This window comes from Parus major, chromosome 5 (assembly GCF_001522545.3).
Source record: "Parus major isolate Abel chromosome 5, Parus_major1.1, whole genome shotgun sequence".
NCBI lineage: Eukaryota > Metazoa > Chordata > Aves > Passeriformes > Paridae > Parus > Parus major.
The window spans coordinates 11,862,704-11,885,826 of NC_031774.1; the positions used below are offsets into that span (position 1 = coordinate 11,862,704).

A 23,123-nucleotide genomic window follows, 5' to 3' on the forward strand; every position below is an offset into this window, starting at 1 on the left:
AGTTTAAAACTGTTGTCTTCCTGGGAGTGCTACAAACAAGTTTTGATGTATTATTATTTTTAACAATTATTTTGGTAAATTAGTTTTGGCAATGTGACCATTAATGTGATCATCATTTCGGGACAGTTATTTCATGATTCACATTTATGCAATGCATTAGAGCAACTATAAAACTTTAATCTTTATTTCTGATCTGTTAGGCTGCAGTCAGGAATGTCCTTTAGGTGTAATCCGAGGGGCTGCATTGTTGTCCACCTACTCACAAGTGGACATAAGGGAACAAAATGCCAGGCTTTTGTCAGAGGTTATTTTCAGCTTGATGATAGCAACGGCATTGCTCAGATCCCTGAAACTCTGATTCCCCTCCCCTCCCAGCTTGTAGGGCAGGCAGAGGTGGTCACTGCATTTAAAAGGAGCAGGAACCCCTCCCGTTCAAACCCTTTGAGACTGAAAAAAAGAGGGAGAAACTTCAAGCAACTCCGGTAAGTAGAGTCTCATGGGTTCTGCCAAAATGGGTTTGGGTATTTTTTTATTCCTAACAGAAACAATTTGTTGCCTGATAAAGAAAAGCATGTAGTTATAGTACAGAAATATGAGTCCTATATGAGCAGTGTTTTAAGTTTGGAATAGCCAGTAGAAAGATTCTTCTGGCTCAGCCAAGCGAGCAGCTACTGGTGTTCCAAGAGCAAGGCTGGGGGGGATCCTCATTAGAGACACCCATTTGTACTGGATAACAGAAGTTTCATAATGTTTAAAAATTTTGTTACAAAGCTACAGAATTATTTTTCTGCAAGCAGCCAGTCTTTAGAAAGTGCATGTACACAGCATACAAATGTGTGTGCTTCCATAATAGTATCCTGGAAGTAAAAGAAATTAAAACACACCCCCTCCCCCTAAATCTTCAAACTACTTAATGTCAGTGACCAATCGGTTTCATGTCAAATAATATCTGCATATCTATGCAGACTTGACAGAAAATGGCTAGGAAAGAATACAGGATGAAAGAATTATTCCCAAATCCATCATTCAAGCATCCTAAGGAAGCATAATTGGCCAAGTCTTCAGGAAAAATCCCCAATAATTCAAATAAATAAACACATAAATACATACTTGTTTTTACTATGTAAAGTTTTCTGCCTAAAGGTAAAATTATTTCAGAGAATAAAGCTGTGTATGCAAATAAAATAATTCTGTGTCTTACCTCAGCCATACAGTGCTATTTCAAAGTCTGTAATAGTTTTGCCTGGCACTTAAAAGACTTAGTGCAGGGATAAGGATTTAGAGAAGGATCTTGTGGAAGGAATAGTGAAAGCTGATAGCCCAGGATTAGGCCTGGAAAAAGGAATGGGTCACTTGTACAGCATGATGCAGTTTCCCACAGCCACATGGATCAGACTGAATTATGAGTGTGAATGTACAAGCATGTGAATGTAGGGTGTGGTTGGTTTCTAAGTCAGAATGAAGTACCTTTTCCTGGTGTCAAGATACTGTATTTTTTGAAGATGCAATCTTAAATTTCTGCAAAAGTGTGCATCAAGGAAGTTTCAAAGGAAATGTGGTATCACTAGGCTAGAAAATAATAGAAAAAGTGGAAGAACATAGATGAAAGCACGGAAATAGGACACTACCAGCTCTCAGCAATGTACATCATGTGCTTCACATCAAGTCAGTTAAAATAAGTCAGTTAAAATCTTTTGTTCCAAAGCGCCATGTGTAACTTAGTGTAACCAGTATCAATGAAAAAGCAGTATTTACTTTCCAGTGTGGGAATTCCCATCCCTTGACCTCTCTGTTGCTTTATTGAAGAATTAAGGGGGAAATGCTGGTTATTATGAGATCATGGTGGAAGCTCAATGAAAGACACTAATAAAATTTACCTGTAGCCGCAGTCCACTGAATGCATTGGAATATCAGAAATACAATTATAAAAACATAACAACACCACATCTCTGTCAAATGAGCTTAGTCTTCAAACACAAATGCTCCCTCTGTTGTGAATCTCTCCTGCTGAGGGAGAAAAGCGTTCGACAAGGGGCTGGATTTTGACAGAAACACCTCCAGGCTGTTTGAGATGCAGTGGAATCTCAAATGCAGACACATCAAAATAAAGCCTCAATGTGAGTGTCAGTTGCAGAGAAAAACCACAGCAACATTTTATTGCTATTATATAAAGGAAGACATATCTTGCTACCCCCACGGTGCTGGTGGAGTGAGTGCCACTAAAGATGGTCAAATGAGTCATGGTGGTCACAGGACAGGTCACAGCAGAGCTGTGATTAGATACCAGAGTGAAGTTCTGGCTGGATTGGCAACTCCCACAGACTTCAGCTGGGAAAAGAATTTAAAATATGGCCTTGATACTTTGTGTTACAATGTAGACAGCAATGTTTGAGTTTTTATTTTTATTTCTTGTTTGTTAAGTGAGGAATCAAGGAATCACTATTCTTACCTGAGTCTAGACCAAGCACCTTAGCTGGGACTAAAATGCAGAGAGATGCAAGGCACACCCTGCCCACCACTCCCCACTCAACATTTCTATTACCAGTGGTCACAAAGACCAATATTCCCCATTCTGTTTATCCCCTTCAAAGCCATCCTGCAGCACATGTGGCCCCGAGATAACCCTGCCAGCCACACAACGCACAGCCCTACAGTCCATTCAGATAAGACCTGAGCTCTAGACTGTCAAATGCATGAGCACATAGAAGAGAAAACTTGTGTTTAGCAAGGAAGTACCAGAATGAATTCCAATTAATCAATTAATTAATTACATTTTTACCAGCAGCACAGTCAGGCATTAGCACTGCCTTTTACTCCTCCACATTTCATCAGGCCCATACTGCACCTATGCCCCATTTAGATCAATGGATCAAAATACATTTTTGGATTATATCCTTATCAATAGCACTTTGATCACAGAGAGACACTCTGTGGCAGTGATGTGACACCCAGATTTGGACAGTATGACTAACAGCCCAAAAGAAGACAGCTCACAATGTTTTCATGCCTGTGCAGAGCACACCAATGCTTCAAAGGCTTCCTTGCTCTGAGCCCAGCCTACAAAGTAGTGATATAAGCTCTAAATAATGGGAGGCATGAATCCTTGGCTGCACATCTTGTATATAAATTCTGCTCCATATAGAAGCTGCATTCTGAAGAATGACACAAGCTCTGAGTGGCAACTGAGCAGGCCCAAGAACACTCCTCCAGTTTAGCAGCAGTCTGAGTGCCCACACGTCGCAACACTAACACAAGTTTCTGTGTCACACATTTCTTATGCTTAGGATGAGTCTGCCCCACTTCCCACGAGATCACCAGAATATAACAGGTACCATTTGATGAGCAGATGCAAAAAGTTAACCAGATTAAGACAACAAAGTTTAGGGAATTTCATGGCGATTTAGACACTGACATCCAATGAAATTATGGGAAGTGGGGACTTTGGATCTATTTTTTTCTGATGACAAATGGGAGCCCAATTTCTATTTGCACATTGAAAGGATGGAGCTTTATCCACCATTATAATTTAGATGAGTACAGAACTATGAGTGCCACACCTCCTGTGGAGGTTACTTTCTCTAGGTAACCCTGCTGCACAGGCATCATCTGCAGGGTTGGCCACTCATCTCCAGAGGGATGAGCAAAGCCCATACAGGAAGAGCACAGACATGCCCTGGTACCTCACCTAGCTCTTCCTCCAGCCAGCACAGACATCATGGCATGCACTGCTGTTTGTACACCAGTATCCTTATGGGAATATTTCTGCTGTGCCTTTCTTCTTTCTCCTACAGCTTCCCATCAGGTGATGGCAAAAAAACATGGAAAATGTGTATGCATGCCCAGTCATGTTACTATAATTAGCCTCAGGAACAATGGTCCTTCTAAGAGCTTTAACCACAGCCCTTGACAGCACAAGGTTCACTATCACACTTTATCAGACTTTTTCAGAGATTATTTTTTCCCCTTCAACTGATGATATAATTTGAGCTACTTTCCAACAACTGTCCTTGCTGCCACAGACTCAGAGGCTTGGTGTGCCTTTGAGGAGAGCTAACAGAGAAGAAGCAGATTTACAGAGACCAGAGGTACAAACCACTCTTCTCCCAGGCAGCTGTTAGTGCTGCCTCATCTGGGAAGGGATTCCACTGGAAACCTTATTTGAAAGGGAACACTGTAGACAAAAAAAACTTCATTTTAATTTTCAAGGAAGTGTCACAAAACTGATTTTTATCCACACTTGCTCTTCCTGCTTTTAAAATATTTGAAACACTGCTTGAACTGTTTTCATAAGAGAAAGAAAAAATGGCACCAATACAAATGTACTTTAAAAACAGAAGAAAATATAGAATGGCAGACTGGGAATAATCTTTTACCTACATGAAAGATTCCTTTCTGGTCCTTTATCTCACATTTAAAAGAAATGGAAAAGTCAATTTAACGGTGCTGTTCAGTAAAGGCTTCACTGAGAGAGAGAGATCAAATTCATTATCTGTTCATTGTGCATGGTTAGTTTCGTTTCTTATTTCAGACACATCAGGGTTTTTTTTGCTTCTCACTTGTTACATTACAGATACACAGAGTTAGAGGAAAGCAGAGTTTTTCTTCCTTCACCATTACTGTTTTAGAACTGCCAAAGCAGTTCTGCTCCTGAGCAGCCTCCCAGGAGCGCTGGGAGGGTCTGGAAGAGATTAATGATGCTGCTGCTGTATGACAGCAGAATGCTGGGCTGAGTGAGCTGGGGAGGATGGGTGTTCAGCTGAGCATAGATCAGCCTCACAAAGAGGAGGAGAGATTGGATCTTGCACAAGGATGACAGGTACTGCTGTATAGTGAAGGTAGCAATCACAAGAGTGACTATTTAATTATACAGGGTTAAGGATATGCTAATAACTGCTGTGGTAAGGCAGAGATGTTTGGATATGCTGGTATCTGCACTGTTACCAAACAAAGACTGCAAAACCTGCCCCCCATTGTCACGTCTCCAGTGCTATTGATTCAATGTGAGCACCATCCTTTTGCTAGACAGACAACAATTTTGTACCAGTGCAGGAATTTTGGTCTTAGTTGTCAGAAAAGATTCCCCTCAGGGTGCAGAGTTGGCACATAGACATTGTTCATTTCATTCTGAAATTCAGAAGATTAAAGTGCAGAAGTCACTGAGATGATAAACACAGGACATTAGTCCAATGTAAATATATAGTAAAATGTTAGTCTAAAATGCAATTCATTGAAAATAACAGCTCTTTTACATCACTGCTGTGATAAATTCCCCTCTCTCTATCACCTGACCTCAGAAGAAAATTCTCAGGTAGCACATCTGATTCAGCTTTTTAAATTCTCCTCTTGGTTAAAAGTACCTTTTGGTGAATTTTATCAAACACAAATAGCACAAGTTACTTCAAAGTAACTATAATAAAAAGGTGACCAATTTTCCAAGAAGGAAGGTCCATGCCAGGAGCTTGGAACACCCCAATAATATGGTGTGCAGATAACAAGATGACGTCTCAGTCTTTCCAGAAACAATGACTCAAACAAGAAAACAGAAGGCCAGGCTAAGGGCTGGGGTTGTTCCACGTGTGTGACAGCAGTCACAGGGCAGGCACTGAGCCTGACATCAGGAGAACTGGGCTGGGCTCCTGCCCTCCTGTGTGACCTTGGGCAAGGCACTTCGGTGCTAATTGGAATAGCAAGAACTGGAACAGTAACCATGGCTCTTTTTTTTTCTCTGATGCTTAGATTTTAAATGCAATTGACAAAGGAAAAAACCCATGCCTTAAGCACTTCAGGAACCTATCCATTATTACTTTACAATGGCTGTGCAGCACAGTGACCTTGTGGCTATTTCATGAAGAACTCAGAAAAGGCTATGCCGGGGTACAGGAGTGGGCAATGTTGAAAGAAAATGACTACTTGATGGAAAACAAATCCTAGATCCTCTTTTCCAGAAGAGGATTGAGTGATCCTAGCACCTTTTCACTGAAACACCTTGCAATTATTTCACATATCTATCATCACAATATACCAAGCTAAGGAATATCCTTTTTTACAAGAGGGAATCACAGCGATTTAGACTGTGCCTGTTCCCAAAGCAGGAACTTCTGCTTCCACACAAGGATAGAGTATATCGCATGTATGCAGTAGCAGTTGACTGGAGAGGGAGAATTTTTTTTTTCTTTGTTATTAAACAAAGCTCTTCCATTTAAAAAAAATCACATTTTCTGTTGTATTTATTTATGTAATTTTATTTCCTAGGTTAGCCCTCCAGATAAGGATGCCAAACTGGGGAGGAGGAGCCAAGTGTGGGGCCTGTGAAAAGACAGTGTACCATGCTGAGGAAATCCAGTGCAATGGAAGGAGTTTCCACAAGTCGTGCTTCCTCTGCAGTAAGCTGGGCTGAATGGTTTAACATTACAGCACCCCTACAGCTCTGTATAACTCTTTCATTAAAGCCAGAACATTTATTTTTGTATTACTTGGCCAGCAGTTTTGCTGCCTTTTACCTGGAGCAATCTGCCTCTTGGGCTCTTGGCTTTTCTTTGTCCCTTTTTTTGTCAGGGACACAGAGTTGCCACAAAATCAAGGTATCTAGGCCCATCTCCAGGAAACACTTCCTCTGACCCACAATGTGGCACGTAACAGGTTTGCTTCAGCTTAAAAAGTCCAGCAGAACTAAACAAACAGCACTCATTAGACAGAAGGACGATTACTCCTTCATTTTTAGGAGATGATTATTTTCACAGTGAATCCCAACACTGATTTTTTTCACACCGAAAAGCTGAAAGACCTTGGTGTCATCAAAACCTTCCCACCAATGCTCTGCACATACCTCAACCTCCTCCTTCCCATATTTCATGTAGATCTATTTCACTTTCTTACTCTTTCCCTCCACACTCCTCTGTGATGTTTGGCTTCCAGGAGTTTTGCTTTCTCTGCAGAAGAGGCAGAAATTAACAAACAAACAAACAAAAACCCAAAAAAACCCCAAGAAAACCAGAGAGAAGGTATCAATTCAGTTTTGTTTGCCTTTTATAGAGAGGGAGAGAGCAAACAATTTGTTAAGAACTAAAGATCACTGAAGAATTTATTTTTCAGACAATACTTGGGATTAGTACCTTTTTAGTACAACTTCCATCATGACAGTTCAGGAGCCATTGAATCAAATTTTCTCCTTCCTTTCCTGGAGGGATAGAGACTTCATATTTGAAGGTATGAGACTAACATTTTGTGCTTAGCTAATAAAATGCAGCACTTTGCAGAATGAGTTCAAAGGACACACCTGAGTTGTCTTTGCCTTTCTCCAGGTGCCCTAAAAGTGATGCCTAAAAGTCCAAATGATGCCTTTAGTGATGCCTGAAAGACCAAGTAAGAAAGGATTCCCTCAAAAAGTTTTCAGTTAACAGACAACCTTCAGCTAACTCTTAGAGAATGGCAGAAGGAAAATCTCAGTCTCAACTAGAATCTTCTCAATACTTCCATGTTCTGCCTATAACTATTTTATTAATAGTAAATAAAAATAAAGAGCAATCCTAATAGAACATAGTTATGAACATTTCTCAAGTGTAAACTTCATTCTTAGTACAACTGAAATATTTTATTTTAGTGACTTCAGTGACTTTCATGACTTATATCCATTAGCTCTATTGAATATTTGGTTTGCTGTGGGGCTTTTCTTGGTTGGTTGGTTGATGGTGTATTTTGCTGTTTGTTTTTTTATAATTTTCTTTTATTTGCCCCTTGTTTTAAGTTTGAATTGAATTATTGATAGGTTAGATACTAAAAAAAGTGTTCCCATCAGAAATATATTTAAGGTCAAATCCTAAAAGTTACCCAGCTGGCATATGAAAGGTATGTTAATTGGCTTTACTGTCCCCCATGGTTCACGTACACTATTCAGCAGCCATGGGTGCCTCAGGATCATGTATCACATTCATGGGCTTTTCTATGAACCATTTATAGGATTTCATTTCTCAACAGAAGGAAGATTTCTCCCCAGCCTAAACTCAGGCATGGAAACAGTTAGTTTAGATGCACATTTTTACATATCTAAATAAAACTATTTCAAATATAACTTCTATTTCCCATTATATTTGACTGGGCATACAAAACACATCAGTATTTTTTGACCAAAGAAATTTCAGCAGAATTAGAAACAATTCAAAGCAACCTGTTAACACAGGTAGAATCGGACAAGCTAAACTTTATATAATCCTCTCTGCTCCATAGTTTTTCCCTACAAGTATTGCAAGAGCGAAACTTGTTTCCAGCAGCCCCTCCTTCCCATGCAGACTCCTGTTTACCTGCAGACTGTTGTTTCACTGAGAGCTTTTACCCGAAGTGCAGCTGTGATGGATATTTGGCAGGATCTCACACCATCAACCTGGATCTCCTCAGCACCGGTGGGAGAACAGGATCTGTTGGCAGATGACAGGTCTCAAAGTTATTTCAACAATAGCACTTCAAGGGCTTTTGCTCCGTCTGTCGTGGTGAATTGATACCCTATCCCTAGGGTACCAGAAATAGAAACACTTTATCTGCTGCTAGAGTTTCCATCAACCCATAACTCCCTTAGCAAATATAATTATCATCTCAAAGCAAGATGAGGAGATCAGGTTCACACATTTACAGAAGTGCCTCATTTTATTTCTGTTAAGTATAAAGGTCTTTGCAACCTATTTCCTCCTCCTTGCAATGCAGGGAGGATGAAAGCCACAAAGATAACTGGAGAGCTGGGGATGTATAACTAGTATTACATACTGCCCCTTAACAGCAACCTGGTCTGGGGGTTGGAACTACATAAAGTTCCTTCCAACCCAAACCATTCTAGGAATCTGTAATTAGAGCTGCAGAGGTTCTAGGGTGAAAATTCCTGGCAGTGGATAAATTGGATTCAGAGGAGGACATTTAAAGTAAACATGGGGGAAAGGGGCTAATCAAACCCCCAGGTAGCTCCTCCAGAGCTTGCAGTACTGGCCACTTCTAATACATCTGTATTTCACAGCTTTCTGTTGCATACATGAACTCAGCAACTTTGTTTTCCAAGCTATCAATAGCCCATGACTGGAATGCCCTCTGGAGGGCAAGCATTCATTCTAAGGATCCTGAAGAGAAAGTTTTTGCCTATTTTTTCCCCACTTTTAATAAACTACTGTTCAACAGTGAACAATTCATAGGAAGTATGAAATAGTAATTTTTTAGCATACTAGAAAATCCTGATTTTCAAGAGAGACTCTGAATTGAAAGATCTTCCTCTCTGTGGAGTGGAGGCTGTCTCACACGGAGTCCTTAAAGTGGTGCAGCAAACACAGGCATGCACTCCTCAGCAAGCAGTGAGGAGTGTAGCTACTATTTTTTTCCCCTATTCATTATTAGTAGTGCTGTAGATGATATAATTTGTATTCCCTGATGAAAGCAGGGAATTCCTATGGCATCTTCTGTCCAAAAGCCTGCCAGACCTTTCTTAGAGAGCTAAGCTAAACCATCGTTCTCTGTACCAAACATGATTTGTAAAAGCTCTGTTTGGGAACGGCTACATCCACTAAGTCTGGACATTGTAGAGGAAGTCTGACAGATCTGACATTTGCTTTGCCCTAGTGCCACAGCTCCAACAAACAAGTAATGATAAAAGAACCCCAACATGTCTGGCCTGACTCCAGACATGGTGTCCATTTTAAAGCCTCTTTCAGAAACACACCACATCAAAACAGCCTGGGCTGAGCTGAGAAAGCCACCACAGACTCAGAGCAAGTATTTTGAAAAGTAGCATTGATGTCCCTGCAACCTTCTTTCCCCCACCTTTTAATGGTTTGGGAGTTGAGGATGGTTATCTCAAGTCCATTTTAAGCTTCACAGATCTAGATTTCCCTGGGATTACAGGATAACTTCAGAGAGGCGAAAGAATAACAGGTTTTGTGCATACACATGCACCTCCCCCTTACTTCAGCAACAGCCCAGTCAAGTTCAACACTGACAAGTTTTATAATGACTGGCTCCTTTCCCCATATTTTTAAAGCTAACCAAAAACAAGCACTAATTCTAATTATTTTAAACACACAAATTCAAATTTGAAAAGGCAAACGCTGCTACATGCCTCTCTCTCCCTGTTTTCAGTGGCTTGCAGGAAGGCTCTGGACAGCACCACCGTAGCAGCTCATGAATCTGAAATCTACTGCAAAACCTGTTATGGGAGAAAATACGGCCCCAAAGGTGTTGGCTTTGGACAAGGGGCTGGATGCCTCAGCACTGACACTGGAGACCACCTGGGCTTGAATCTTCAGCAGTGAGTTAAATCCCAATGATTTTCTGGTCCTACTTGTCTCTTACCAGGGTGTTTTATATGTTTTATTCTGTTTCCATAACAACATCCAGCATAAGGAGCAGAGCAGACTTTCCTACACCCTTTCCCTCCATGGACACAGTAATTTACAGTTTTTAATGATGTTCAATCTCTAAGTCTGCTTTCAAATTATCTCCTCCTTCAATAGGCAATTATTCTGCAGAAACCGCCTTTATATGCCACCACACATGTAAATACTCACTGCAATTGTAATCTGCCATTTGCAGCACAGTGGTAAAGTCACATTCACCATAGAAAAAGATTTTTTTTCCTGTTGGAGGCTAAAATACAGTTAACGTTTTACTCTTAGAGAAATAATCACATTACCCCATACTGTTAGTTCTCCTCTCAATGCGGGAAATAACATTTCTAAATCCTCCCTGTGGTTCAAATAACACTTACAAACACACTAAGAATGTATTTGAACAAAGAAATTCTAATGGGATACCATCTTCCAAAAGCACATAATTGGCTCTGACAGTTCATTTTTATAGGATTTTCCTGCAATTCTCAAAGCTGCACATTTCTAAATCAACGATGCTTCTTCCTTCTGGTGGTCTGACTATAAAGAAACCAATTAACCAATAAGCTGTGTAGGAAATAAAAGCTTAAACAATGTATCAAACTGTAGCTCCTGTACCATAAAAATCCATTAGGGGCAGAATTCTGCACTGAAAAACATTGCATCCTGTGGATATAATGACCTGTTGCAGTCCAACTATCTGATAATTCAGAAATCACTCTGCAAAAGGCTTTATGCACAAAGCACAAAGCTCAGAATTAAAAAACAAAGCTACTTTTCTGATGTCCTGACCCCAGGCCAGGTAAGAATCGCAATTCCCTGTCCAAATATTTTACTGCCTAATGAAATTACGGCATGAAAAACCTGAATTTTTATTTTTAGTTTGATGAGTACCAGCAGATAACCAGTTACTAGAGACTAGAGACATCTTTTCCTCCATTCATGCATTTTCCCTCTTGCCTCTCAATGACAGAAAACTGGTTTTCACTTCAATTTTTATTAAATATAATCTTTTCTGCATGTGGCTGCTGCCAGCTTCTCAATCACACAACACAGAATTCAATAGAATACTTCAATTTTCTTTTTTTTATCCTCTTTTGCATGTCAGAGACCAGAAATTTAGTATTTTTTCATGCCTTACTAAAAAATAATGAAATCCTTTTTCTAAAGAAGGTAACATTTTTAAGCAGCTTTAAAACTTCTGTTTTAGGGGGTCACCAAAGCCTGCTCGCCCTTCAACACCAACTAATGCTTCCAAGTTTGCCAAAAAGATGGTAGATGTGGATAAATGTCCCCGTTGTGGCAAATCAGTGTATGCTGCGGAGAAGATAATGGGAGGAGGGAAAGTAAGTATTGACTTCAGTGCCAGGAGAAAAACCCCACTATTTTACAATGGTGAGAAACTATGGCTAAGAGGTCTTAGATAATTTAAATTTTCATTCATAAAGAAAATATGAGGATGAATTTGCAAATTGCTACAATAGGTTTAAAGTCTTGTACTTTTTGTAAACATTTTTCAACTTTTTGCTTCTTACTGATGTCTGAGGACCAAGCACAGATTACTGTACAAGGTGGCTCTTCCTCCATATCTGGGTATAAACATTTATTTGTAGTGGCAATTGAAGATATATTAGACAATGTAACTGTTGTTAAAAAGGCTAACCCAGAATGACTTAAAATGGAAGCCATAGCATCAACAAATTAATTTAACCTTTCCACACCACACAAAGCAGTACTTCTTTGTTCCTTGTATCTGCTGGCTGTGCACTTTCTGTGCCACACAATGAATTATCTTCCTTTGCTCAGCCTTGGCACAAGACCTGCTTCCGCTGCGCTATTTGTGGGAAGAGTTTAGAATCCACGAATGTTACGGACAAGGATGGAGAGCTCTACTGTAAAGGTGAGAGTTGCAGGGAGCTGAACTGTGGTACAGTTAGTTAGTAAAGTTAGTCTCTTTAGACCTATGATTGCCATTGCAATTTACCTTGCTGTACACCTAACATCCCCAGGAAATTTTATTTTTTTAACAACTTTCTCAAAGCAAAGTGCTATGGTAACATTGCAGTTGCAACTTCTACTATTAACATTTAAATTTTAAAGCTATGATTTTTCTACAAATGAGACGTCTCAAATCTGTCAGACCTTCTAACAGAGCACTGACCATACCTGCTGGGCAGGCTCTTGTACCTGCACAGTCTCACTCACTTAAAAGAAAAAATCCACAATGATACAGATCTTTATTCCTCCAAATCAGAATTCTTGACAGTAAAATTTAAAGATATTTCCATTGCATTGGTAGCACAGAAGATAATGCAAAAATGATAAATTATACTTCTAGATGTTCTTCTCAGATTCAGAAAGGTCACAGACTTCACCTGACTTCTAGAAATAGCTAAAGGGGAAAAAAATAGGCAAAGCTTTAATATCCAAAGCTAATTCTTATAGAGAACCCTTAAAAAGAACACCAGAGTTCTGTGATTTTGCGTACAGTCTGTCAACCCAAAGCGGATCAAATTGGCCTATCTGGAGAAATATGCTCACCATTACCTCTTAGCAGAGTTGTGATAAATAACTACGCACACACTAATGAATATAGAGTTCAAATGGAATTACTTAAATGCGCATCAATAGTTTCTGGATTATGATCAAGTTCTGCTCCTTAAAAATCTCTGGCTTACTCTGTATTACTCATCAGACCAAGTTTTACTGAGCATTTTCAGACAGGAAAGTAGCTTTAATGAAAATATTACTTAGATCTGTATAGTTTCTTAATTTTTTATGAGATCAGCAGATTCAACTTTTGTGTAATTCAAATATGTGATACCAGTTTCACTATTAAGATCTGGATAAACTTATGGGAAATACACTATTTCAAATTTGCTTCCTTTTTATCAACTTAGATTTGATAGTAATTTAGAAATGAAAAATAAAAGACATTTACCTCTGAGAGCCTTCAGAGTGCCATTTACCTCCCCCTCCTTCTTTTGCAGTTTGCTATGCAAAAAATTTTGGTCCCAAAGGAATTGGGTTTGGTGGCCTCACTCAAGTGGAAAAGAAAGAGTGTGAATGAGAAGAAATAGATGCAACGGACTCAAACTGCTGCTGATGCCACCAAGTGACAGTTGTCAAGTAAAACATTAACCACCACATACTTCTAAGAACCTAGAGCATTTGATTAAGATTTTCCACCTTGCAGGAAAAATTAATGAGTTGCATCTTCAAAAATTCTTAGAGTAGATTAAAAACAGTGATAAAACTAGACTCAAGTTTGTGTTTAATATATAAGGACAAGGAATCTCATGGAACATTATTACTTCTTGAACTAGTACTTGTCACATTTTAGACTGGAATTTTAGACTCATGGTGCCCCATTATGATAGGGATCCCTTCTGGAGTGAAGGGTCCAGGTGTTCCCAGTTAGACTGTACTTTCTTTTGTTCACAATGTTAATTCATCTGTATTTCCACCAGTCTCCTAGTTGAGTTTTGAACATGCTGGCATTTGTGTTATAACAAGTAGATGTCATTTGCTTTGAGACAATTAAAAAGGATTTAAAATTTTCTCTCTCTGAAGGAGGTATTTTTAGAAAAACCCAACATTTTCTCAGAATACAGTAAGTTTTGTCTGTTTTTAAGCTATAATAAAGTAATTACTGCTTCACATTATTTTTATTTGTATTTGCTTGTGCTTATACATTCTACAATGTTTCAGATAAATGGATTTCACCATGATGAATTAACCCCCCCATTTTTTAATTTCAATAATTGCATTTCACTACATTACTTAGGATGCCAGTTCTAGATGGTATCTGATTTTAATTTCCTGATCTTGAACTTTTTCCCTGCTGGTTTTTATTGTTACCTACTTTGTTACTTTCATATCACACTATTCAGCTAGCCCCTCCTTTTCTTGGGAATGTGACTGACATTAGCTATTACAGATGCAGTGGGGAACAATTGCTTCTCTTTATGTATATTGCTATCTTCCATCATAAACGTACCCATTTTCGTACCCTAACAGGGCATATATATATGAAAAACATAAAAGTCACACTCCTTACGGTTTTGTGCCCACCCACTCTGCACTGGTCACATATCCTTTGCATCTATTTCAGACTGAAAAAATACATTTATAAGTATGAAAGCTCTATTTTATTACATATAAACTCCTCAAATACAAAGACTTACTAGAGGTTTGCAAAACATAAGCAATAAAACTACAATGTAATTGTAATATTAAGTTTTTAAACATGAACATTCACCTTAATTGTCAAATTCAAGTGTCTTTTATTACCAGAAAAGTAAAGAGTCCCAACATCACTTTGAAATCCTATCCCAAAAACTTACCTTTAAAAATATATATATTTGTGTCATCTCCTCACATAAAATTTTAAATTGTTTCAGCTCAAACTATACATACACAGACACACAGTGACTGTTCCATATACAAATCTGTTTCTTATACAAGTTAAGTTTAATATTTGAAACAACAAGAAAAAATAAAAACAAGCAACTTCAGAAAAAATTGTAAAAATTAACAAAATATCCAGTTCTATGTAGCTTTCACAGCTCAACTGTCTTAGAAATTAAGCAAAACTTTACACAGAATGAACATTTTTCTCCTTTTCCAGATGAAAAAGTTTGTATTGCTTGGTCCAGTCAATTATGTTGGGTTTGAACATACCAAAGCAACTGCACTGAAAAAAGTCTGCAAAATTCTGGAAGCATCCAAGGCTGAAAAAAAGAGAAAAATATGCATTAATAAACCTAAAAAAAGAAGACTGCAAGCATGAAAAACACCACTTCACCATGAGACATTACTTAAGATATTAACCTGTCAAGGGAGACAGCTCAGGGAGAAGAAACAGCTCTCAGTTGAGCATTGTTCCTTTGCTGAACTTTTACAACATGTTTTACATTAACAAATGAGAGTAGATTAAGTTGAATTCAAATATTTAAAAGTTAGTAAGATCTCATCTGTTAGTATACCTGAAGAAAAAGGCAAAATTTGGTACCAATTTCTATTAATAATGCTAAATACTGCAAGAGAAGCTAGTAAGGGACCAGTTCATACCATAATTCTCTTTCTGACCCTACACAACAGACACAGAGACTGATGAACAAATTAGAGGACTACTCCCTCACCGCCAGAACAGTGTTTTTGCATTTATGAAGCAGTGAAACAAATTAGTACTGAAGACATAACATGCTTAAAACACTCTATTCAATAATACCCACTTGTATGGAGTCCTTCTGAGTGGAACAGGATGCTTAGAGGATTTTCTCTGTACCAGGATGTTCATTCTTTCATGTGAGGTCAACCCCAGGAACGCAATCTGATTGGAAAAAAAATGTAAGCAATGCTTACAACATGAACATCACAGATTAAAATTCTGGTGAGACCAAAAGGTACTAATTAGAGGGGAGCAGTGGGGAAGAGGCTAGACATATCTAACAAATAAGTAACCACTACTGTAACTGATGACTGAAAGGAATGTTTTTAAATGTCTCCTGGGCTAAAACAGAATCTGGCAACCTCTAACACCAGCTTCCAGAGAAGGCAAGCTTAATTCGGATGTCTGTAGAAGTATAAAATCTATCACAGTTAAGCACCAATCTCCTCAGATTTTTGTCTACAGTCTACCATGCAAAATGGTAGAAAAAGATCCCTTGATTCACAATGACACTAAATGCCATAAAGCAGTATTTTTTCAAATCACTGTGTATGAAACACAGTAGTTAAACTGTAAATATCCTCTCTATCTTTTTCTAGCATGGTATCCCAGTGTCTTGGACACTGCAAAAATTTAGCAGTACATGTCTAAAATTGTAGAGCTTTTGCTTTTTGGTTTTTTTTACTAAACAAGATATAAAACAACCCTTTAGCTCAGTATGTTTAACACATATTTCAAAGACATCTCTTTCCCAAGAGCTGATAAACAAGCTGTTTCACAGATGTTTTAAGACAGCTCTTCTCAATTTTGTTTGCATAGCCAAGCTTTTCTCTGAGAAAAACATAAACAAGAAATTTTACTGTCCTCAACAAGATAAAATCCAGGTCATATGTTTTTACGGTAGCAGTGAGATTTAATACAGTCTAATGACATATGGCTGAGCTCTACCATAGAATTTTCAACTCAGGAATAGCCATGCTACTAAGCTTTAGTGCAGTTTTGGGGTCATTAATATCAGTTATATTAGTAAAATAAATTTCTTGTCTTTAAATACAGCTTTTTACAGGCTTGAAATTTCTGATGAGTAGTAAACCCAAACTCGGTTATAGGAACAATTTGCAGACTGTAATTCTATTGCTTCCAACAGGGAAATTATGAGTGCACAAGAACCTGTGAAACTTCAAGGTCTCCTCTGAGATTTAAAAGAAGCACCTTCCTGTGACAATAATCAGGGAGAGCAGGCACAGAGTTTTTATGGGAGTAAATTATCCAGGGAAAAGCTTTAATGTGACAAGAAGCATAAACTGAAGGAAAATATTACCTGATAAAGCTGAACAGTGAGCCACACAGAGGCCCATAGGGTGTGGAAACAGGCTACTGAGGAGATGTAGGAAACCCAGGGAGAGCAGGATACTGTCTGGGTGAAGTATGTCCAGGCTCCATCTTGATGGAAACTTGCACAGTGGTTGGACCAATCTGACAAGAGACATAATCAGTTAATTGTGCTTTTAAGCCCTTAAGAGCTGAGCAAAAACTATTTGCATAAAATGAATATTACATAGCAACGTCTTGTAGAAATACCACGTTTCATCTACCCTGTTGCCACGTAAAAGCACCCACACAGATGCATGACTGCTTGCTGTTCTGGCTGCATAATCTCTACACTCTGTGCTCATGATCCACAGAAAAACATCCATATTTTTAAAGGCTGGTGCTATGGTAATTCATCCTAGCAACTAAATTCTAAGGGCTTTCCTCTCCTTACCAATAATTTTTTTAATTTTTCAAAGTAACAGTTCAGATTTATTAATAAGATAATACACTTTTTCCTCTTCAGAATTAAACTACTTTAAAACAAAAAAAAAGTTCGTGTTTATTATAGATAATTTCAAATTAAAAAAAAAAAAAAAATCAATCAAGCTTTTGCAATAATGTATTTACAAACTATTTACAGAACTTGTTTTCTGTTACAGAAAAGGGCATCCAGATTAGAACCTGACCTTTCTCCACATGGCTTTCCTATTTCCTCTCTAACAAAATGCTTCCTTCTATTTCATTTTCCAATGGATATCCCACTACAGCAGCATCTTTGTTCTTGCTCAACACAAACGCAGTAAGGTATTTGACCAAAGACTCAGAAAGGATGCATTCTCACTTAAGCTACACAGTAACATCACTGCTGAAATAAGGTATCACTTGTGCAGGTTACACTTGCCGGAAATGAAATGCTGAAAAATAAAGACCACACTGAGAGGGGTTTGAAAGCTAAATAAAACTGAATTCATGGATACATACACTGAAAAGTTCCATAAAGCAGCCAGACACCAGTCACCATCATGAAAAACAGGAACAACAGGTAGTAATAATGGTTCCCAATGCCTGATATTGAGGAAAAATAGGAAAATAATTTTTTAAAGTTGGACATTTTAAAATTCAGCAGTACTTGCATTCCCACCGAAGTTAGCAGGAATAAAAAGAGAGTCAAAACCATTTCTTATTTTAACCTCTGCCATCCACAAGAGAGCTTGGCAAGGCTGATCTCTCAACTTTCTCCAATAAGCCATTCCAATTTATATAATAGAATTAGTTAGATAAAGTCAACCAGGATTTGTCCCTCCTTCAGAGCATATCTTCAGCTGTTTTAGTATGATGAAAACTAATTAAGTAACCACAACTCCCTCCCATGCACAATAAAACTGTCTCATATGACTGAGAAGTCTAAGCTGTTCAATTTGTCTGACCTTGTGCCCTTCAGAATTGAAAACATACACATAAAAAAACCCCAAACCTCTGTCACAAAAACTGTTATATGAAGATTTTTTTTTTAAATTACAATTGTATTGCTCAAACCTCTGAGACAATGCATCAGAAGGATGACTCAGCACCTCATAAATAGCAAACATTGTAAATATAGCATTTAACACTAGGAAAAAAGCTATTGGCAAAAAACAAGGTGAGAAATATATTGTTAAAAATGTGAACCTAACACCTTCCTATCCTGAGCATCATCAGTAATGAGCCAGAAAGGAAGAGAAAGGGTGAGAGGGAAGAACGCAAGAAGATGGAAACGCCCTACGGTGTTATCTCAGTGGTACAGCTGCTCCACTCAGAACTGTCCCTAACAGTGACAAGAGGCAATGGAAGTTCAGGAAGTCACACAAGTCCAGCCACTTTGTGTGTTCATTCTCCTCATCCACAGCTACTGCATTAAAATGTCAGACTGTGCACACTTGTCTGGTTCTTTTAGTATCTATTCCTGGATACATCGTCCAAAAAAGTTTGTCTAATCCCTTTCTGAACCTACTGATACTGCCTATGATTGCAACCCCTTACAGCAAGGCCCAAAATTTCACTGCCTGCCATGTGGAGACATTTTTTCCTTTATCGATTTTAAATCCCTAGTTCTACTATAATGTGCTTGGCTAATAATTCTGCATCTTATAATGCAGAATATTATAATAATATTATTATAAAATCATATTATAATATTATAATAGAATATTATAATATTAATAATTCACCATCTTATTAATTTTTTTCTTTCCTTTTTTAAAGTCTCAATCATATCCCCTGTTTCCTCCCTCTCCAAAGAAAGAGTTAAAGATTGTGTGGTCTGTGTCCTTAGGGTAACCACTCTAACAACCCCTGAATAATCTTATTTGCTTTTCTCTCTTCCAACTAATTTCCCTCTGGCACCTATCAACGGGCACCTACCCCTTCAGTATCAACAGGATATTCTTGCATCATGTGTACTCTCTCTTTAAGGCAATAAATGTTATCTCTGCAACTTTTAAAATATATGGCATTTTCAAATTTGATAAAACACACACTCTCACCTATGCACTGTCCAGTCCACAGAGAATGCTGATCATATTTGGCTACACATGCTTGGCAAGCAAGGCAATGCACAGATCTCAAAGGCTTCCTTACCTAGGTGAGGATGAAAGAAAAGAATACACTCATGCCAGAAGCATTTGCTCAAAGTTTAAGGCATCACCTTACAGTTACAACCACATTTTGCATAATTACATTTTGCGATATGACCTCATATCACCGAACATAGATGAGAACTATACACTCAAAAAAAAAAAAAAAAGGAATTTTTTAAAATTAAGATTAGAGTCCAAGAATCTCAAAGAATCTCTTGTCACCATAAATAAATAGAGAAATCTAAACAATATATAACAAACTACTTTTGTAAGACTTTAATGACAAGTAGTGAGGAAAAAGGCTTTTTATGGCAAAAAGGCTTTTTATGGCAGTATTGAGTAAAAGGCAGATTCACAAACAACAGAAGTACAACAGCCCCACTTACAAGACATGATGTGCAGAATGTTCTGAAGTCCAAGCAGCCAGCTTCTGCAAGAGCTATTATGTTCTGAAAGACAAAGTATTTTGTGCTTGCACTTGGATCACAATTCCATAGGTCCTATGAAGAGTTCTACATTAGGACTTCTGCATTTTTTAAGTATTTAAAGTGCCAAGCATGAACAGGAATAAGAACTTGCTATATAAAGAGGAGCACAAGAAAAAACAAACTAATAAACACTAATGCACTTTCACCCACACAAGATTGCTCAGAAAAGTATCTCCGTGCTGCCAAAATTAAAAAATTATGTGAATTACATATTCCATACAATGAGATGGCATCTCTCATATAGTTAGTCAGACTTCAGGGAGATGAAGTCTGCTCCTTTATAAGGACATGTTTATGAGTCCTGTGGCAGTATCTTAAAACTGCAGTTTATTCTCCCTGGCAATCTGAAGAAACATAACCTCAAGGAGAGCCCCGCGATCACAAACAAAATGCTTTCCTTAACGCATAGGCTGGGGAGATCAGACACTAAATTCTCTACTGATTGGCTGCTCATGATTTCTTTTGACCACTATAAAACAGTTTGGAAACAGCATATGAGTTGCACAATGTTCAAGAACAAAAATCAAACCATTATACATATCCTCAAAGCGCCTGGTAAAATTTAAATAATTACTAGCATATAATATATAGGACAGCACTGTGACTATTTCTTTCTAACCAGAGACAACTGAAGCAGAAATTATGCAAAACTTGTATTTTTTAAGTGAAGTTCTATGAGAATTCATATCACAGATAACACCAGTAAGTCTGTACAACCTTTGGCCAAAGCTCGCATTTCAAAGAGAGGATAGAGGCAAGGAAATTATAGCAGAACAAGGAAGATGAGGAAAAAAGCAGTAGAAGGAGAAATTCTCCAAGACCTGTGTTGTTAAGCAACATTGCTAAAAACTCTTTGAGTAAGAATATTTCACTGCTTTCCAGTTTAACAAAGCTGCACATGATGACAAGCCAGAATTACATACATGTTGCACCACGTCAACCTTTCCATTTATTTTTACAAAAATCTCCTACCTCTTTCCTTTCTTCTTCTGAAGTCTTTATATATCCAGGATCAGTACTCCAGGTTTTATAGAAATAATAGAGAAGACCCATCATGCTGAACATGACAGTGATTTTAAGAATTACATTTGTGGTATGTGATAGTCAGGTTAAGGACTATATTCTTATAACTCATAACACCATTATTTGTCTAACAAGCAAAATATCCTAAAATTAGTTTATACTAGTTTACAAGCAAGACACAAGAAGGAAAAAATTACTTTCACTTTGACAGTAGGATCCTCTCTGTCCTTCCAAGGCCATCTTATCAGAGAAATGGAATATTCAGTCTAGTTTGAGTGCTGGAGAAGCCTCTTACAACTGTATAAATTTGCATCATAATATGGCTCCATGTCCTCCTTAAAAGTCCTCCAGATTTTTGCCTTTGATTATTTCACAGATATGAAACAAATTTGATTTCTTCTTTCCCTCTGAAGCTTTTGTACTTCATTTAAACAATATCAGTCAGACATGCACAGCTATAAAGCTTCTGACAGCAGTGAGATTTGTTTGGCTGCTGTACCCACCCCTAACTCAAACAGGTGGCTCTCATGCAGTCTTACCTTGTCCTATTCATTTTAGCTAAAAGCAACTAAATATCTAAATATATTCAGTCAGAAAAATGTAACTGGAAGTCATCCTGAAACTATTTTTGTCACACAAAAAACACTAAACACACTGCTAAACGCTTCTGAAGGTAATGGGATATTAGGAACAGTTTTTGCACCATGAACTAAAACCATCTCTGTATCAGATGAGTGGGGAAGAAAAACACGTCAAGATTGTCTCTGTACAACAACAGAAGAATGTGGAGTGGGACAAGTTTCATACTAATTCAATTCATGCATCAAAGTTGAGACTCAGGCTGCTAAAGAACAGTCCCTGCTGCCACCAAGGAACAGGCAGAGAGCTCAAGCTGGACTGCATCTCCAGTGACCCCTCTGTCACTCCATGACCCTCAGTGCATATAATTTTTAAAAATGCAAGATAGCAACCTCAAGGTTGTTTTGTCTTATGAACTAACAACACTGCAAACAGTTCTAATTAAAATCAATATGATAATTTAGGAAATAGTGGCACAAACACCAGCTGTGTTTGTTACAATGCAGTTGCAGGGTACAATTTTAGAAGTCAAAATGATGATATGTTTCTTGTGGATACTGCTGGTCTATTTGCACTGCTATTGGTTTTTTTGAGCTCAGAGAAATCCTTAATTAGTATGACTGGATTTTCATTCACTCTAGAGGAAGTTTGACAGACAAATGCAGCTAACTAAAATCCTGAAAACTTTTAAGACACTCAGATATGTGATCAGCTCCAGAAGGAAAACACATTCATGAGAAATAGGGTTGGACAGTGAAATGGAAACCTAGCCACTGGCCCATTTCACCAGGCTATGGTTAGGACTTCAGAATATTGCTATGCTCACTATCTTCAGCAAAGTGTCTAACCCAAATCCCTGCCAGTGGAACCTTTTAACTTAGATGATACCAATAAAACAAACCTTAAAGCTTCACAACAATTGAATAACACCATTTCCATTTATACAAGCATATGCGTGAATCCCCACCAGGAATATACTTGATCAGTTCAAAGTTAATCCTGATAATTCTATTAAGGACATATTAATTGGGAACAGTACACGAGAAAATGTCATTTAAAGGCTGAATTAATTAAAACTGTGGAGCAATATATTATAGCTGGTTTAGTACAAAATTATATGCAGTTCTAAGTATTTTGCTAAAGGCCTTTTCACACAACTTTACCAATAAACAGATACCCACTGTGTAACAAAAGAGCAGAGCAATGGAAAGAGAGCACAAACTACTAAACTGTTTTTGTACTCATCACTGAAAAGCTTCTTCAAAGAAAGTAAATGTCAGAAATTAATCCACTGTATACTAAAGATTCAGTGTAACCTGTGAATAAAAATAGAAGACTGGACAGTCTATTTTGCAGGAACACAAATAAATTTTTTCTTTTTTTTAGGGAGGTGGAGGTAAAGGATGTTGTTTTTAAAGGCAGGAGCATGAATACCACTAACCATCGAACACTTACCATTTCAGAAAGAAGAGGTGCTTTTAAAATTATTATTAATATAGGTGTTACCCAGTTATACCACATGCCAAAATACATCACTGTACAACAGTCTCAGTGAGGAAGACTAAAGAGTGACATG

The 23,123-nt window shown here is 37.9% G+C and overlaps 2 protein-coding genes across 18 annotated transcripts in view; one reads left to right on the plus strand and one right to left on the minus strand.

The window, feature by feature from the left end:
- ZDHHC13 (zinc finger DHHC-type palmitoyltransferase 13) overlaps window positions 1–23,123 on the minus strand; it is a 42,197-nt gene that overhangs the window by 11,953 nt on the left and 7,121 nt on the right. For 6 of the 17 annotated variants that reach the window (XR_004498031.1, XR_004498030.1, XR_004498028.1 and 3 more), the window contains exons 11-20: window positions 20,918–21,042; window positions 19,844–19,906; window positions 19,365–19,458; window positions 17,824–17,907; window positions 16,850–17,004; window positions 15,593–15,690; window positions 15,039–15,088; window positions 8,298–8,411; window positions 7,113–7,350; window positions 6,827–6,929 (exon numbers count right to left, since the gene is read on the minus strand). Coding sequence is in view for 6 of the 17 variants with exons in the window: in XM_015630714.2 (XP_015486200.1) it covers window positions 14,953–15,088; window positions 15,593–15,690; window positions 16,850–17,004; window positions 17,824–17,907; window positions 19,365–19,458; window positions 19,844–19,906; window positions 20,918–21,042 (755 nt within the window). In the remaining 11 variants the exon portion in view is untranslated. The other 11 variants (XM_015630714.2, XM_015630715.3, XM_033515426.1 and 8 more) reach the window with 7 other exon arrangements.
- CSRP3 (cysteine and glycine rich protein 3) lies at window positions 385–13,915 on the plus strand. The gene is made up of 6 exons (XM_015630719.3): window positions 385–482; window positions 6,253–6,383; window positions 10,108–10,276; window positions 11,566–11,701; window positions 12,162–12,255; window positions 13,346–13,915. Exons 2-6 carry the CDS (start codon window positions 6,272–6,274, stop codon window positions 13,423–13,425), a joined length of 591 nt encoding a protein of 196 aa, XP_015486205.2. The 5' UTR covers window positions 385–482; window positions 6,253–6,271; the 3' UTR covers window positions 13,426–13,915.

What these genes read in the sequence shown, in the direction of transcription:
- CSRP3 (XM_015630719.3), top strand. Translation starts at nt 6,272, where the DNA reads ATGCCAAACTGGGGAGGAGGAGCCAAGTGTGGGGCCTGTGAAAAGACA. An exon ending in CTGGGCTTGAATCTTCAGCA is followed by an intron (nt 10,277 to 11,565) that starts GTGAGTTAAATC and finishes CTTCTGTTTTAG; the next exon opens with GGGGTCACCAAAGCCTGCTC. An exon ending in AGATAATGGGAGGAGGGAAA is followed by an intron (nt 11,702 to 12,161) that starts GTAAGTATTGAC and finishes TCCTTTGCTCAG; the next exon opens with CCTTGGCACAAGACCTGCTT.